General features: G+C 33.8%; 4 protein-coding genes across 4 annotated transcripts; 3 read left to right on the forward strand and 1 right to left on the reverse strand.

The window, feature by feature from the left end:
• Window positions 1-27: 27 nt before the first annotated feature.
• On the forward strand, window positions 28-1,392 carry LOC101222800 (NADPH-dependent aldehyde reductase-like protein, chloroplastic). The gene is made up of 2 exons (XM_004141161.3): window positions 28-467; window positions 688-1,392. Exons 1-2 carry the CDS (start codon window positions 76-78, stop codon window positions 1,094-1,096), a joined length of 801 nt encoding a protein of 266 aa, XP_004141209.1. The 5' UTR covers window positions 28-75; the 3' UTR covers window positions 1,097-1,392.
• Window positions 1,393-2,981: 1,589 nt separating this feature from the next.
• LOC101205498 (NADPH-dependent aldehyde reductase-like protein, chloroplastic) lies at window positions 2,982-4,011 on the forward strand. Its single transcript, XM_004141092.3, has 2 exons — window positions 2,982-3,394; window positions 3,479-4,011. Exons 1-2 carry the CDS (start codon window positions 3,024-3,026, stop codon window positions 3,885-3,887), a joined length of 780 nt encoding a protein of 259 aa, XP_004141140.1. The 5' UTR covers window positions 2,982-3,023; the 3' UTR covers window positions 3,888-4,011.
• A 2,411-nt stretch (window positions 4,012-6,422) lies between these two features.
• Window positions 6,423-7,827, forward strand: LOC101205734 (GATA transcription factor 9). The gene is made up of 2 exons (XM_004141093.3): window positions 6,423-6,789; window positions 6,876-7,827. Exons 1-2 carry the CDS (start codon window positions 6,664-6,666, stop codon window positions 7,620-7,622), a joined length of 873 nt encoding a protein of 290 aa, XP_004141141.1. The 5' UTR covers window positions 6,423-6,663; the 3' UTR covers window positions 7,623-7,827.
• A 136-nt stretch (window positions 7,828-7,963) lies between these two features.
• On the reverse strand, window positions 7,964-11,602 carry LOC101205964 (glucan endo-1,3-beta-glucosidase 8). Its single transcript, XM_004141094.3, has 2 exons — window positions 10,249-11,602; window positions 7,964-9,213 (listed from the first exon to the last, which is right to left on the reverse strand). Exons 1-2 carry the CDS (start codon window positions 10,575-10,577, stop codon window positions 8,103-8,105), a joined length of 1,440 nt encoding a protein of 479 aa, XP_004141142.1. The 5' UTR covers window positions 10,578-11,602; the 3' UTR covers window positions 7,964-8,102.
• Between the last annotated feature and the right edge of the window lie 3,900 nt (window positions 11,603-15,502).

The following is a 15,502-nucleotide window of genomic DNA, read 5'->3' on the forward strand; positions in this document are numbered from 1 at the left end:
TAGTATAGATCAATAAGCAGTGCAGCTGCGTTTTTAAGCACTATAATATATCAATCTCAACCTCTTGTGAGTACAATGGCTTCAGAATCAGGCCCTGCAGTGCCTGCTCTGCCTCTGCAGGATCGGGTCGCCATTGTCACTGGTGCCTCACGGGGCATAGGCCGAGGCATCGCCCTTCACCTAGCCGGTCTTGGCGCCCGAGTTGTTGTCAACTATGTGTCTAGTTCAGCTGAAGCCGATCAAGTTGTTGCCGATATCAACTCATCCTCGGCCGCAGGGAGCAGCCAACGAGCCATTGCTTGGCGGGCAGATGTCTCGGATCCAGAGCAAGTGAAGTCTCTGTTTGATGCAGCTGAGCAGGCATTTGGATCTCAGGTCCATATCCTTGTTAACTCTGCTGGAATTTCAGATCCTACTTACCCTTATATTGCCAATACACCATTGGAGATTTTCGACCATCTTTTCAGGTGCCTCTCACTCTTCTCCCCTAAGATTTCTTTGGAAAAAGTTTAGTTTTCAAATGTTTGATGAGTATTAATCTTTAAAAACTTTCAATTTGGCTGAAGCATAAGCATAAATCAATGATTTACATAAGACTCAACAAGTTCAATGAAGTTGGATTATAGAACCTCTTGTTCTAATATGAAAACAACACCAATGAGTAAAATAGTTGAGTGTGTTCTTCAGTGTGAACACGAGGGGATGTTTTCTGTGCTGCAAAGAAGCAGCAAACCGAGTAAAACGCGGCGGTGGGGGGCGAATAATACTGATATCGTCGACAGCAGTGGCTGCAACGACAGCCGGGTTAGGAGCGTACACAGCATCGAAAGCAGCAGTGGAGGCAATGGCGAAGGTGACGGCGAAGGAGCTGAGTGGGACTGGAATATCAGTGAACTGCATAGCGCCGGGGGCGACGGCGACAGAGATGTTTTACAAAGGAATAGATGAGGAAGGAGTGAAGAAGGTGATTGATAAGTGTCCGATGGGAAGGCTTGGTGTTCCAAAAGATGTGGCTTCTTTTGTTGGGTTCTTGGCGTCTGACGATGGGGAGTGGATCAATGGTCAAGTCATTCTCGTCAATGGCGGCATTGTGTAGCTTCTCATCATGGCCAAGGTTGAGTCATCGTTCATCAATCATCAACTATATATTCTAAATTTGGTTACTGTTCTTTTAAAATTTTTAGAATTTGTGAAGAATTTTTATATCGTTTTAAAGGATTTTTTAAAAATAAAATTTATATCTCATAACTTGGTTGGAAATGAGTTCAAAATACTATTGATAAAAGGATGATCATTAGTGATATCAACTATGAGATCTTTTGAAGTAGTGTACTCAAGCATAATATCATTGTGAAAAATATATGGAGGGTTTGTTGTTCTTAATTTTTTTGCTTCACAAGTTTGTTTAATTTTAATCCTCTACTTTTACTAAATCTTAAATTTAATTTCTTTAAAGTTAGTTGATTTCTATTTAAATGATAATAATAACTTTCAAAATAAAGTGTTTAGCTTTGAACCTTAATAAACTAGTCATGAGACTAAGAATGATTTATGGAAAGCAGAAGAATTAAAGTTGAACAAAAATGAATAAATTTCAACCTATAATAACACAAATGATATTTTAACATCTATTTTTCTTTCTTTGTTTGTTTTTTATAACATGGAATCTATAGAAATCTATCCACCAACTTTGAAATCCGTAAGACAAATTTTACTTGGGGTCATTTAGTCCATTTTTTGTTTTAGTTTGAGTATTAAACAACTTAAAATTTATTCAATTAATACAAAATGTTGTCTATAATTAAAGTGTCCATTCCAATATAGTTCAATAGATAATTCTTTTTATTTTTAAAAAATAGATCTATATTTTCCTTTTGTTTATTTTTTTTATTTATCATTTACAATATGGAGTGAATTGTGGAAAAATCGAACCTTCAACTTCAATGTTAATAATACAAAAAGTATGACATTTGAACTACGCTCATTTTGATCGATAGATAGATTCATTAAATGCCTAAATAATTCAACTACGTACCTAATCAAAATCGATACAGTACTTTGTTACCTTGTTTGATTTTTCATCCTAAATTGATTGAGCTAAAACAAGGTAACATTAGAGGATTACAAGGACAAATTTGATATCCAAAATCTTATTAGACACCAAACAAAACTAAATAACTAAAGAACAAATTTGAAACTAAATTTTTTTTATTTGGTTTCGTTATTTTATAAAAATTTTTTATAAATATTTACGAGTAGCACAAAATATTATAATAAGTATGTAAGATTTGATAGATTAAGATAAAAGATTATTATTTATATTTATTTGATATAATTTATTTGGATATATTTCGATCCTCCTCTATCAATTGTGATATTTTACTTTGAAAATATTTTGATTTATTTGGTTATATTAAATATATATATATTCAGTAGATTTTAAATTTTTGCAAGCATTAGAATGAGATTCATAATTGTCCTTTTATTCTTATTTTATTAAGATGAAACATTTTCTTAATTGATTGGATAACATTAGTGAACTACATGATACGTGCTTAGGTGTTACGCATTTTAGTTTTCTCCCCTTTTTATAAAAAAGTTTGATTTTAGTAGCATTCCACCTACTTGTCCATAACATACATTAAAAGGCCATGCAAAATAATTTAAACAAGAACATAAATGACATATTTATATTTATAACGTGTATTTTTGTGATAACTTGAAAATCGACTTAAAAGTCAACAAAACAGCAAATAGCTCTCTTTTAAAAAGTACAAACAAATAGTTTCGTATTAATGCTTAACTTTTACCTACTTAATTTTTATCGGTCGATCAAATCTATATTTAAGATATAAACTATTTTAGTTGAGATGTGAAAATGAAAAAAAAAAGTTTTAAGGACTGATTGAGTAATACACTGAAAATTTAGGAGTATTGAGTAAATGAAAACTATGGTCGGGGACTAAAAGGTTATTTCTCCCAAAATAAAAACAATCATCACTTCCATACAATTTAGAAGAGCTATGGCTTCAGAAGCTTCAGCCATATTGCCTCTCAAAGACAGAGTCGCCATTGTTACCGGAGCTTCTCGTGGTATTGGAAAAGCCATCGCTCTCCACTTGGCATCACTTGGCGCCAAGCTTCTCATCAATTACGTCTCAAACACATCCCAAGCCGATCTCGTCGCTTCTCAAATCAACTCCTCATTTCCCGGCGCCGCCGTCACTCTCCAAGGCGACGTCTCCGATCCGGCTACCGTTGCCGCTCTCTTCGACAAGGCCGAGCACGCTTTCAACTCCCCTGTCCACATCCTCGTCAATTCCGCCGGAATCACCGATCCCTATAGGCGAACCCTAGCCGACCTTCCCTTGGAGGATTTCGACAGAATTTTCAGGCAAGTTGGTGAAAATATACAAAATAAATGAAGCATTAGGTTTCAATTTCAATTTTCACGATCATCTTCATCTCTGTTTTCCAGTGTAAATGTAAGAGGATCGTTCCTATGCGCGCAGGAGGGTGCGAAGAGAGTGAAACGCGGGGGAGGAGGTCGGATTATACTGATATCGTCATCGTTGGTGGGGTTCATGAAGGCAGGTACGGGGGTTTACACGGCTTCGAAGTCGGCGGTGGAGACGATGACGAAGATAGTGGCGAAGGAAGTGAAAGGAAGTGGAATAACGGTGAACTGTGTGGCCCCGGGAGCGATTGCGACGGAGATGTTTCTGACGGGGAAGAGCGAAGAGGAGGTGAAGAAAGTGGGGGAGGATTGCCCTATGGGACGGTTGGGGGAGGCCATGGATGTGGCTCCATTGGTGGGGTTCTTGGCTTCAGATTCCGGCGGGTGGGTTAATGGGCAAGTTATTAGAGTTAATGGTGGTATGATTTGAAAATTCTCCCTTTACTCTCTAATTCCTCTTCCTTCCAAATAATTTGTTCAACTTGAAGCTAATAATATGGTGATGAAAAATTATAAGTTACACAAATAAGAATATCATAAATGTGTTTAAAATATGACCATACTTTAGGAGTATTTTTGCCATTCCTAAACTTTGTTTTCTTCAAAGTAACTAAATTATCTTTTAAATTTTAAACAAATAAAGGGGTTGTCTTCTAAATTTTGTTTTTTCAAAACCTGTTTTTAAAATCCGTGACCGTTAACTCTCTCCCTGGCCTTCCTATCAGTGTTGGAGAAATACTATCTTTAAAGAAATAAAAAATACTTTCCTATGAAAATGTACAACAGAAAGAATATCCTAATTCCCATTTCAATTTCATTCAAAGAAATCACCAATAATATTAGAATACAAACAAACTAATTCTCAAGGTATTATACATTAGTACTTCAGTGGAAAATATGCAAGACAAAAGTATGTTGATAAACTAATCGAGTCGTGGTTCTCGCTCTTTTTAAGATGTTTCATAGCTCTGTTTGGATGTGCAAACAAATTTTACGTATATGTCGCCTCTAGAATAAAACAGTCTCTAATTTTGTCGGTAGGAATTAAGTGCACTAAAACTAAACCGTATACCAACACTTGATAGGTAGAGTATGCTCCAAAAACTAAAGAAAAACAAAGTTTAGTAAAGTAAATAAAAAGAGGGAGCCGAGAGAGATGAGAACGCTTGAAATTGTCTATGTGTAAAATGAGAACGAAAATGTGGTATATATAGTGGATGAGGGAAGGCTACCCACACTTGAAAATTAATGACGGTAACTGTTCGTTATTATGACGGTCGAAAAGCAGTTCAACGGTCATATAATGGTTGTATTTTTTATGGCAATCAAAATAAAATGTGAAACGGTCCAACGATCCAAATGATTGAGTTGCAAATAATCCAAAACGGTTTTAAGTAATTCAAAATAAAATTTTAAAAAGTATTATTACTTTATTGCACATGTTGAGAAATCGCAACTTTTGTCTATCTCCTCTTCCTTTTTAAAACTTGAGTGTCCCATTAGAACCCAAACTCTTGAGTAAATGTGTGAGTATTTAAAGGAGTTTTCACGTTGTCATCTTAGCCATATGTGAAACGGCAATAATGATATATTACATGATATATATTACATGATATATAGTACATTGAAGAAGGAATGAGATAGAGACAAAATCGTTATTTTCTTATTTCTTCTGCAGTGGATGCTTTGTGGATTACAAGCATCTCTCTTGGAAAAATCGATTTCAAGAATGCTTTTCCTTTTTGTAGCGTTATGACAATAGTGGAATTTAGTAGTTTACAACGTGAGTTAGCAACTCAATAAAGTTATTTTAATTTAGATTTAGTGCATAATAAAAGAAGATAAACACAACACAGTGGATGGATGGAGTACATAAAACATAATTAATAAAAGTAAAGAAGAGAAACAAAACAAATAGATGAAGTGAGTAAATGCTAAAGACAGAACTTGAGCATTAACTAAGATTAATGAAGTAAGTTTCGAGAAATCAAAGGGTAATTTGAAGTAACATAAAACAGAATAGATAGATGAATAATGGATGAACATTTTGAATGGATAAAATCAAACATGAAGTATTCTATTTTCTTGATTTACACTTCTAAAAAACATCCTAATATAATCCAAGTGGAAGGGGTTGGAGCATGAAGTTGAGTATTGAAGATAGGAGGGAGAAATAGGTTATTGAGGAAGTCTAAGAGCTTGGATCATCATAATCTCTATCGAACATAGTTGAAATGTTAAAAAAGAACAATGATTAGATGTAGTCTAGATTGTACTTAATTTCAGCACAATTTTATCTTGTTTTTTTAAACAACTCATTGAGTTGTATGGTTGCATCATAGGGATCATCTAATTATTTTTTTTGGATAAAAATATGAAAAAGGAAAGTGATGGGATGAAATAGTGACTGATTTTTGGTAAAAATGATCAATTTAATTGGAGGCCCAAACCACCCATGAAGTTGGTGGGTAGGCCCTTGGCGCTAGTGGATTTAATGCCATTGAGATAAAGCCAAGCCCCAAAAAAAAGTTACTTTTGTGTAGGCGTTTTTCAAAAGGTCGACTTTTTTTTTCTCTTTAAATGTATACAATTTTTCTGTAATACAAAGTTCTAACTAGATTTCTAATAATTTATTGAGTATGAGGTATTTAAAGTATGTTTCGGACACTAGAGGATGATTACTAAGTTGTAATAGTTTCTTAGTTTAAAATGCAATAGCATGTATTTGGGTGTAAATTATTTTACTTTAGAACACAAAACAGTTACAAAATAGTATAAGAGAATAGTGGAAAAGTTAAGCAATTATAATGGTTTTGGTTTTCAACTAGAATGGACAGATAAGAAAGGAAAATGAAAAGTGTTTTGAAAGTCAAAATATAAGAACCAATGTAAGTATTTTACATTTTACACCAAATTTATGGAGACCAATAGGGGAAGTTGTGGATAGAGAAAAGTCATTGTTTTTACAGAGAGAGAGATGGGGACGTTGATTTGAATAATAATGTTAGTTACTAAAAGCAAACCATCCTAATCTGCCGACAGAAACAAAGAGTCCAAAACCAACTCATAAACATCACCACCACACACGCACATACACACACACACACACTATTACTGCTATACACATTCATATTTCACACTTCCCCAATTATTGTCTCATTTCCTCTCTCCCTCTCTTCTTCCCTTTGCTGGTGCTTCCACTCCCCATGGATTACCAACAGGAGACCGCGTCGGTTAACTACAAATGTGAGCAAGACGACTGTTCTAATCTTGAGGCCGAGTTTTCTTCCACTATTGACGACATTCTCTATTCTTCACAGGCTATGACAATGGTATGTCATTATAGAATCCATTGCTTTTCTTTACTTGCGTAGTTCTCCCATCTCACTCTAATGGTGAGTTTCATTTGATGAAACAGGATGTTGATGTAAGCTTGGAGTGGCTATCAGCATTTGTGGAAGAATGTTTATCAACCAAAGGAAGCACCCTCCCTCTTCCACCACCCTCACAACTATCCACACAGCTCAACAATCCACCTACAAAACCAAGTTCACTTTCTCAACTTGTGCCTACTTCTTCCAACTCGCAGTTCGCCCATTTTCCTGCAGTCCCCGGCAAGGCCAGGAGCAAGAGAAGACGACGAACGCCCTCCAAAATGAGCGTTCTCCCTCTCATTAGTCGACGTCTCCGTCAACTGAACCTGCTGCAGAACAAACATTCCTTACAATTGACCACCTCTACAGACCCCCTTCTGTTGCAACAGACCTATTGGTTGGCCGATAGTGAGCTCTTACTTCCGCCTAAGGCTCGAGGAGGAGAAAGAGAGAAGACGGTAGACATGGGTCAGATAGAAACAACAGTTGAGAATAGTATGAAGAAACAGCAGCAACAGGGTGCAGGGAGTGGGAGGAGATGCAGCCATTGTCAAGCACAGAGGACTCCACAGTGGAGAAGTGGACCATTGGGACCCAAGACATTATGCAATGCATGTGGAGTAAGATACAAAAAGTCAGGAAGATTATTACCAGAGTATAGACCAGCCAACAGCCCTACTTTTGTGAGCTTATTGCATTCAAATTCCCACAAGAGAGTTATGGAGATGAGAATGATGAATGCCTCTTCTTCTACTTCTACTTCTACTACTACCTTTCCCTCCTCTTCGTAAAACCGACTACCGACGCACCAAACCCGCAGTTGCAAGACAATTTGGTTCTCCAATGTAAACTACCCTTTCTTTTCAAATTAGAGTATTTCAGCTCCTCATTCAGCTCTCGTGCACACATGAACCGTCCTTGTGACCATTTCTAGTATGATAGACTGATTACTACTTGGAGTATTGAATAATTACATTTATTTACATTATTTATTCACTGTCGGATTCACACAATTGTAGGGAATAGTTACAACCACGGTTCGTTAATACTCCTTTTCATGTGCAGAAGAGATAAAATATTCAACGAAAATTTCTCGTCATACGTACAATATGTAAATGACCATGATGAGAAGTTTGAAAACCACAATAGTGATTGAATAGAATCAATCAATTAATCGGTAACTATAATGTAAACCTACAACATCAGAAAAAAATGATGTAAAAAAGTAATAAAATGAGACATTATCATCATAAAGTATCTACAAAAGCAAATTATAGCAACAGTGCTATGAATAACAAAATCATAGAAGCTAAACTAACAAATGAAGCAGCATGGGACGGGGGCGAGGAAGCTAGCTGGATGATGAAATTGCAGGTACCTTGAGAAAGATTCTGTGAGGTTACTGTGGCTAAACCTTGAAAATTACATGCCAATTCATCCTGATTTTGCACCTGGAAATACATATTGAATGCATAGGACGCGTTCCCATTAGCATCCAAGTTATTGCAAGAAGATCCATATCCAAGGGAAGTGCAATCAGAAAAAGTGCAGGCATAATCTATGTTATCAGCAAGTTTACTTAGATCCTTTGCATTTGGATTGAACATACACCACTTTTGAGGAAGATACTGAACATTTTGTGCTCCCACAAGTAATTTGTTTTGGCCCTGACCAGAAAGATCCATGCCAAACTTTGGCTGACCGTCATATCCGAAAATACCCCAATGTCGTTCGAAATTTCCTGGAGCAATACTCTTGCCATTTTCATCCAGAAAACTGAACAAGTATACTTCGATGAATCCAGGCCTCAGTGGGGTGCCCTTGTTGGCTGCAAGCCTTGGTAGAAGGCCATTGTAAAATCTGTAAGCATTACCAACATTGCCATTCTTGTCACCATCAGTTGGCCATCCAACCTCACCAACTAGAATGGGCATGTCCCCAAGTCCAACAGCCTTCAGCGACGAAACTAACGTGTCGAAGTTGGCATCAAATACATTGGTATACTGAATCCCAGTTCCAATGTCAACAACAGGATTACTTGCACCATCAAAGAAAGCATAGTCGAAAGGGAAGTTATCGTTGCCATAAAGACTAAGAAAAGGGTAAATGTTTACAGTAAAAGGTGCTTTGTTCTTGTTTAGAAACTGGACAATATCAGTCATGAGTTGATTAATATCATTGCGAAATCTACCAGCAGACGGGTACGGGCTATTAACTGGGGAGTTGTAAACATCAGCATTTAAGGGCACCGTTGCCTTGATGGAGTCTCCATGACCTGCTTCATTGAGTGCGTTTTGAATGTTTAGAAGAGCTGGAAAGGTAACGTTCAAGAATGACCCATTATAGGATGAGAGAAATGGTTCATTGCCAACAGCAACATATCTGAACAAGATCAGCATAGTAAGAAAAGGTTAGTTTTATGCTCATAACCCCAAGACAAAATCAACAATCGTAAACCCATCCAATCTTCTAATTTAAAATCGAACACAAAGTGAACAACTCGAATCAAAGATAACGACACTTCCGAAGAGTTTGATCAAAGCTAAGTACTCAAACACAGACATCAATTTAAAGAAAATATTTCATATGTGTTCCTTGTAAGAACTTGGATGAAGTTAATGCAGCAAGAAATACAAGAATCTCCACCAAAAGGGCTTTTATGCCTTAAAAACTTCATAGTAAAAGAGAACAAGTTCCGTCCAAGGAGATAAAATTAGTCACTTGCAAGAACATTTGCACAAAGAAATTGTTGAATGTACATTAATCTTTGAATTTAATAAATAAGAAAACGACAGGCATCTATTTAAAGAAAAGATTTGGCATGCACTACAATTATACATATTGTAGATCCTATTTGAAGAAACACAAGATAAAATTCCATAGGAAAACGACTGAGCTGAATTCATGAGCAGAATATATCGACCCATCCAAGGATTCTTGGTCAAAGAAAACCACATCCACAACCTGTTCGTAACCAGTTAAAGAACTTTCCACCCTTTGCTAAAGCTGGAAAGCCAACGATCCAGGTACTATTATATGATTAACTTAATCAGAAAAGTCAATGCTTACGAAAATGAAAAAGAACTTCAAAAAGAATTTCCAAAACCCATCTCAGGAAAAAAAATATTCAAAACAAGTTTATCAGATTGCTAATAAATATAAGAGGCTTATTTCAACCATAAATAAACAAATTCAAACAACCATCCAAATGATTGCAAAGTTGACCACGTATATGCTAACCAAGAGACTTCCTCAGATATAGAAATAACATAACTATCTATATGGGATGAGGATTTGCAAGATTCAAATAATAACAGAACAGGCTTAGTATAAAATAAAAACAGAAAAGATCAAAACAAAGGAAAGGCAATAAATTTTCCATGGTTTGAAACAGTTATAAAAAGTGGAATGAATTACTTGATGGTAACTCCTCCATCAAATGTGTAACGGGTGACATTCCTCTGCACCCATTGCTTAGCTCGATTGTAGTCTCCCATGGCAGAAAGTTGATCATTAGGAATGGCAACCATGACCTCAATACCAGTCCCAGCCAGAGCACCCATGGAGGATTGATCTGCATCAAACAGCTTCACTTTCTGAATACCATTATCCTTAAACATCTGCACAACAGTCTTAGGGGGTAATCTATGATTGGCCATGGTTCCCCAATTAACACCAAGACCTTCAACACAAGAACCTAAAACCCCAACCAACAAAACCCACTTCAAGAACCCTAAACTTCCCATTTTCCAACCTCACTCAAAACCAACAAAAGGGAAAAAATCGAATCGAATAACAAAAGAAATGATATGGACAAACGAAAGTGATATCAATAGAATGATTACAGAAAAGGAGCGAGAGAGGGAAAAAAAACTCTGCTTTTCCCTCTTCCCCTAATTTGGTATTGATGGCAGCTTGGTAAAACCGAAGATCCAGCAATATTTTCCCCCCACGACTGTAGAGATCTCGAGAGAGAAAAGAATCCAATAAAGTTAAGAAAAAGAAAATAGAGCAAAAGCTAAGAATTAACACTAGGAATAAAGTTAGGTAGACGAAAGAAGAAAAGGGAAGAGAATTGAAATTCTCTCTCAATCTTCAATGGAAATAGAGCAATATGAGAAGAACAGAAACAAACCCAAATCAGGAAAAACAGAGAAAAGAGGAGGGTAAGAGTGAAACAGAGCAAAAAGAAGAAGAAGAAGAAGAAGAAGAAGAAGAAGAAGAAGAAGAAGAAGAGACCCAAAAAAGGAGGAGAGAGAGAAAAATAAATAGTGGGGTTGTGGAATTGTGATTGGATTAAGGGTATGAATCCAATGTGGTAATGAAAAAACGTGAAGCTGAAAAAGATGAAGAACGCAACCGCCAGCAGAGAAAGTGGAGAGTGGGAAAGGAAAAGTTCAGAGATGGGGAAATATGAGATAAATGAATGGGGCCCCTCAACGGTTAGAATTGAATGGAGGATTAAATAAACAATTAGAAGAAGAAGAAGCCAAGTAGAAGATGAAGAAGAAGAAGAAGGGGGGGAGCGTTGTTGTGATTTGAAGAACAAAAAGGAAAAAAGTAAATAAGGTATTGGGTGATTATATTATTGGATGGAAAATTCAAAATGAAAAGGAAAGAAGTGGGGTTTTGTTTTGTTCTCCCTCCCTCTCTCTCTCTCTCTTCTAGTGTAGGTTTGTGTGGAAAATGGCGATGGAAAGCGAAAGAGATGAATCAGGTTTCTCTCTCTGTGCAGCACAGCAGTATCTGTACCAGTTATGTTTCGCCTTTTTTTTACGTTAACTTTAAACCCCCAATCAAAAATAAATTAATATATTCTTCTTCTTCTTTTAATATATATATATATATATATATATATATATATATATATGATGACTAAATTACCAAAATTATATTTTTCTTTGGGGTAAGAAAAGATATGGTGTTTCTTTGGTAAGTGTTAGAGAAAATTTTAAGTACCATAATAGTATTATACTTTATAGTTTTGTGTATATGGATGTTAAATGAACCTTACCCTATGTGACAAATAATAAATGAAGGGATTTTTTTTCTATACTTTTATACTACTAATAACTTTTATATAGATATCTACCTCAACTATTTCATTATTTAAGTTTTTAAACTACTTTTTATCTCTCATTTCTCCAACTTTTGTTTGTAACAAGTATTTACTTTCAACTCAATCTCAATTTACTCATTCAAATTTGATATCTAACACTTTATTATAATTTCAATTTTGTAACAACTTAGTTTTCAATATTAAAAAATCATCACAATTTAACATCAATTTTTATTAGTTATGAAGTAGACTTTCTATTTTATAAAAATTAATAAAAATCATAGAATATTTTTTAAAAAATATAGAAAAATTCTAGATTCTACATATAAGTTACTATCCATTTTTATCCACCTCCATAAAATTTTTATTTTTATTTTTTTATATTTAGAAACTTTTCATAAAATTATCGATTTCTTAATTACTTCGTGGGTTTATTTATAGGAGAAATATAAAATTGAGAGTATAAGTAAATGGTTATAAAGTAAGAATGATATTTAATTATAATTTGGCAAGTAATAGAATTGTTGTTTGGCTATTTTATTTTTCTTCTCACGTGATTGAAAGTGGACTATAAGAAGATACTTCCTGACCCAACCACACCACACCCACACCCACACCCTTTGAAGTTAGTATCATATTTAAACTTATAATTAACTATTGAAACAACAAAAGTTATTTTTAAAATAAAATAAATATATTCTCTGTTTTCATCATTTATTATCACTAGTCAGTTTTTTAAACTTAAAACCCTTTAATTTTCATCCTACCATTACTGTTGTTAGTGTGTTATTATATATATATATATAAACAATCTTTAGAGTTACACATGTATTTAGTGGCTAACATTTTCAAAAAGAAAAAGAAAAAGAAAACTTTAGGGATTGATTGATTTAAGGAGCAGAAAGTTGGGCACAATAATTAGTGACTTAAAAGGTTATAGATTTGAATAAATATGAATTCTATTGTTTACTTTGTCTTTGTCTTCGTCTTCAATCTACTTTTTATGAATTTTTTCTCGATAGATATAGAAAGTAAAACGAGAGTTTTGTACCTAAAATCTCTTTTTGGATGATATAGTGTCTTAACTAGTTAAATAAAGCTCTTAATCATTGATATACCATTTTATTAATTGATTGACTATTCTCATTTTATAAGGTAAATCTATTCATTGCATTTACTTTATTTATAAGTTGTGACACATGATCAATTAGTTAAACTATATTCTTTCTTCCAACCACAAGATCATAGATGTTTTTCACAATATAATTGTACATTTTAGGTTGAGCTACGGTCACGTTGGTGAGATAAAATATTCTAATATTTTTAATCTCTATATATCGCTGAACTCTAAAAAAACAAATAAATAGTTAAATCACAAATTGAAGTTTAGAAAATATTCTTAAAAACAATTTGAATTTTGAGACTAAATACCATTTGATGATACAACAAAAGACCTTTTTGTGCAATGACCAAAGCTTCATGAATATGAAAAGAAAAAGTTCAAAAACTTAGATAGGTAATATATATTATAAATAAAGTAACTAAGAAATGTTAAACCCAAAACCGCGTATAGAAATTGGAGAAGCAATAATATTACTTAAATTATAATTACAAAAAGAGAGAGAAAGAAATAATTATTTTAAAATCTAGAATTTCAATAGAATATTACCGTAATATAGATAAACTCGTATAGTAATTTATAGACAGATGGTAATATTTTGTAAATATTTTTGTTCAACTTAATAATAAAAAAATATAATTTTTATTTAATTTTAATGGTTTTATCTCTACTACTAATTTACTAGGGTTGTTTTTCATTATTTTTTTACTAAAAATAGGATAACTAGGGTTAAGGAATTAAGCAGAAAATAAAAAGTAGAAAAAGAAGGAAGAAAGGAAGGAATAAGATGGGGATGAAGAAAAGGAAAGGAGAGAAAAGGTTGCCCACTTTCCTTGTCCTTTACTCCAAAGCTGAATTGATAAGATTTTGAAGAACAAAAATATAGACTACGTGGCCCTAAGGGTATATTAGTCGTTTCACACCAGCCCTATGTTGTATGGTGAACCCATGGGATTGGCCATTGGGTGGTCGGTCGCCGACGCAATCACATAATTTTATTTAATAATACATATGATATAAACTCTCTGTTTTTGGATTACATTTTAATCTATACTCACATGTGATGGACATGGTGGAACACTATTATTCATATTTATTTATCCAATATTCAACATTCTCTCTATTAAAATATAAAACGAATTAGTTGAACTAATCTCACTTTGACATAATCTCTTTTATTACTTCAACCATCGATGATATTTAAAAATTTATTATTATTTTAATTAAAAATTGTGTTGAACTAATGGCATCTATATATATATAGTAATTTTTCTTTTGGTTCCTTTTTGTCTCTTACAATTAATTTTGATTCCAAACAAATTCTAATAACACAGAAAAAGAATAACATGATATACGGGTTGAAAATTTTGCCCTGGTTTGTTTCAGATGAAAGAAATATATAGCTTAAGATGCTAATATGATTCCTATTGTTCAAGACTTATTCTGTTGACATACGCATTATACAGCTAGAGAAGGTATGTATTATAACTTGTATTAAAATGTGAACAGATTAGTATTTTCACCTCAACATACGTTCAACTAAAACAAGAGAAGTATTATTCAACATATATGATTACAAACTTCCAATTTTACTCTATACAGTCTAGACATTATCCCAATTTGAACCACAATTATGATAGCTTGAATATTTGGAATCAATCTAATACACAGGAAAAATAAAACATTATCACAAGTACCTACAATAGAGCAACAAAAATGTATAAATTATAAGAAAAATCAAATAAATAATCAATTGATAGATTATTTACTTTGCTGTGTGTGTACACTTTTGGGAATCTCATAAAGAGTTCAAAATAATAATACTAAAAAAGAAAAGGACAAGATTCCTTTGCACCGGAGGATGCCTCCTAAAAGTGGTGAACAATTCTCAATCTCAAGTCAGATTGAGACAATTCAATATTCAAAATTATTCATTAATTTACCATTAATAAAGGTATTTCAAATATTAAAACATGTGAACCATTAAACTTCATGTTGAAATACGTGATTTTATTAAATATATATGTATATATATATATGTTTTCTAAGTGGATGGTGTAATATAAAGACTCAAATTGACAAAACTTAGATATATGTAATAATTTTATGTTTAGGCAAAGAATTGTCTTAATACGCCAGAATGAAAGTGTCACAAGAAATTGAAATTTCTAATTTGAAACTTATAAATGAATAAATAAACAAAAGCTGTTCCTTTTGGAACAAGTAAAATTCAGACAGATAAATAAATGTCATCCTGAGGTGGAAAAAAGGGGAAAATAAAACAGTATAAAGGAAAGCCAATTTTGAGATGGGCCACACCACACCCGCAACCATACCATTACAAAACTAAGCACATAAAGGCATCGAGTTTTTGTAATCAAGTTCGATTACACGCTAAGCCGCTTCCATTTCAACGTTTAAGCCCAATCCAAGCATAACACAGTAGCGCTGCAATTGAAGATCTAACAAATAATAATAACAACAATAACCAT

Source organism: Cucumis sativus, chromosome 3 (genome assembly GCF_000004075.3).
Source record: "Cucumis sativus cultivar 9930 chromosome 3, Cucumber_9930_V3, whole genome shotgun sequence".
Taxonomy (NCBI): Eukaryota; Viridiplantae; Streptophyta; class Magnoliopsida; order Cucurbitales; family Cucurbitaceae; genus Cucumis; species Cucumis sativus.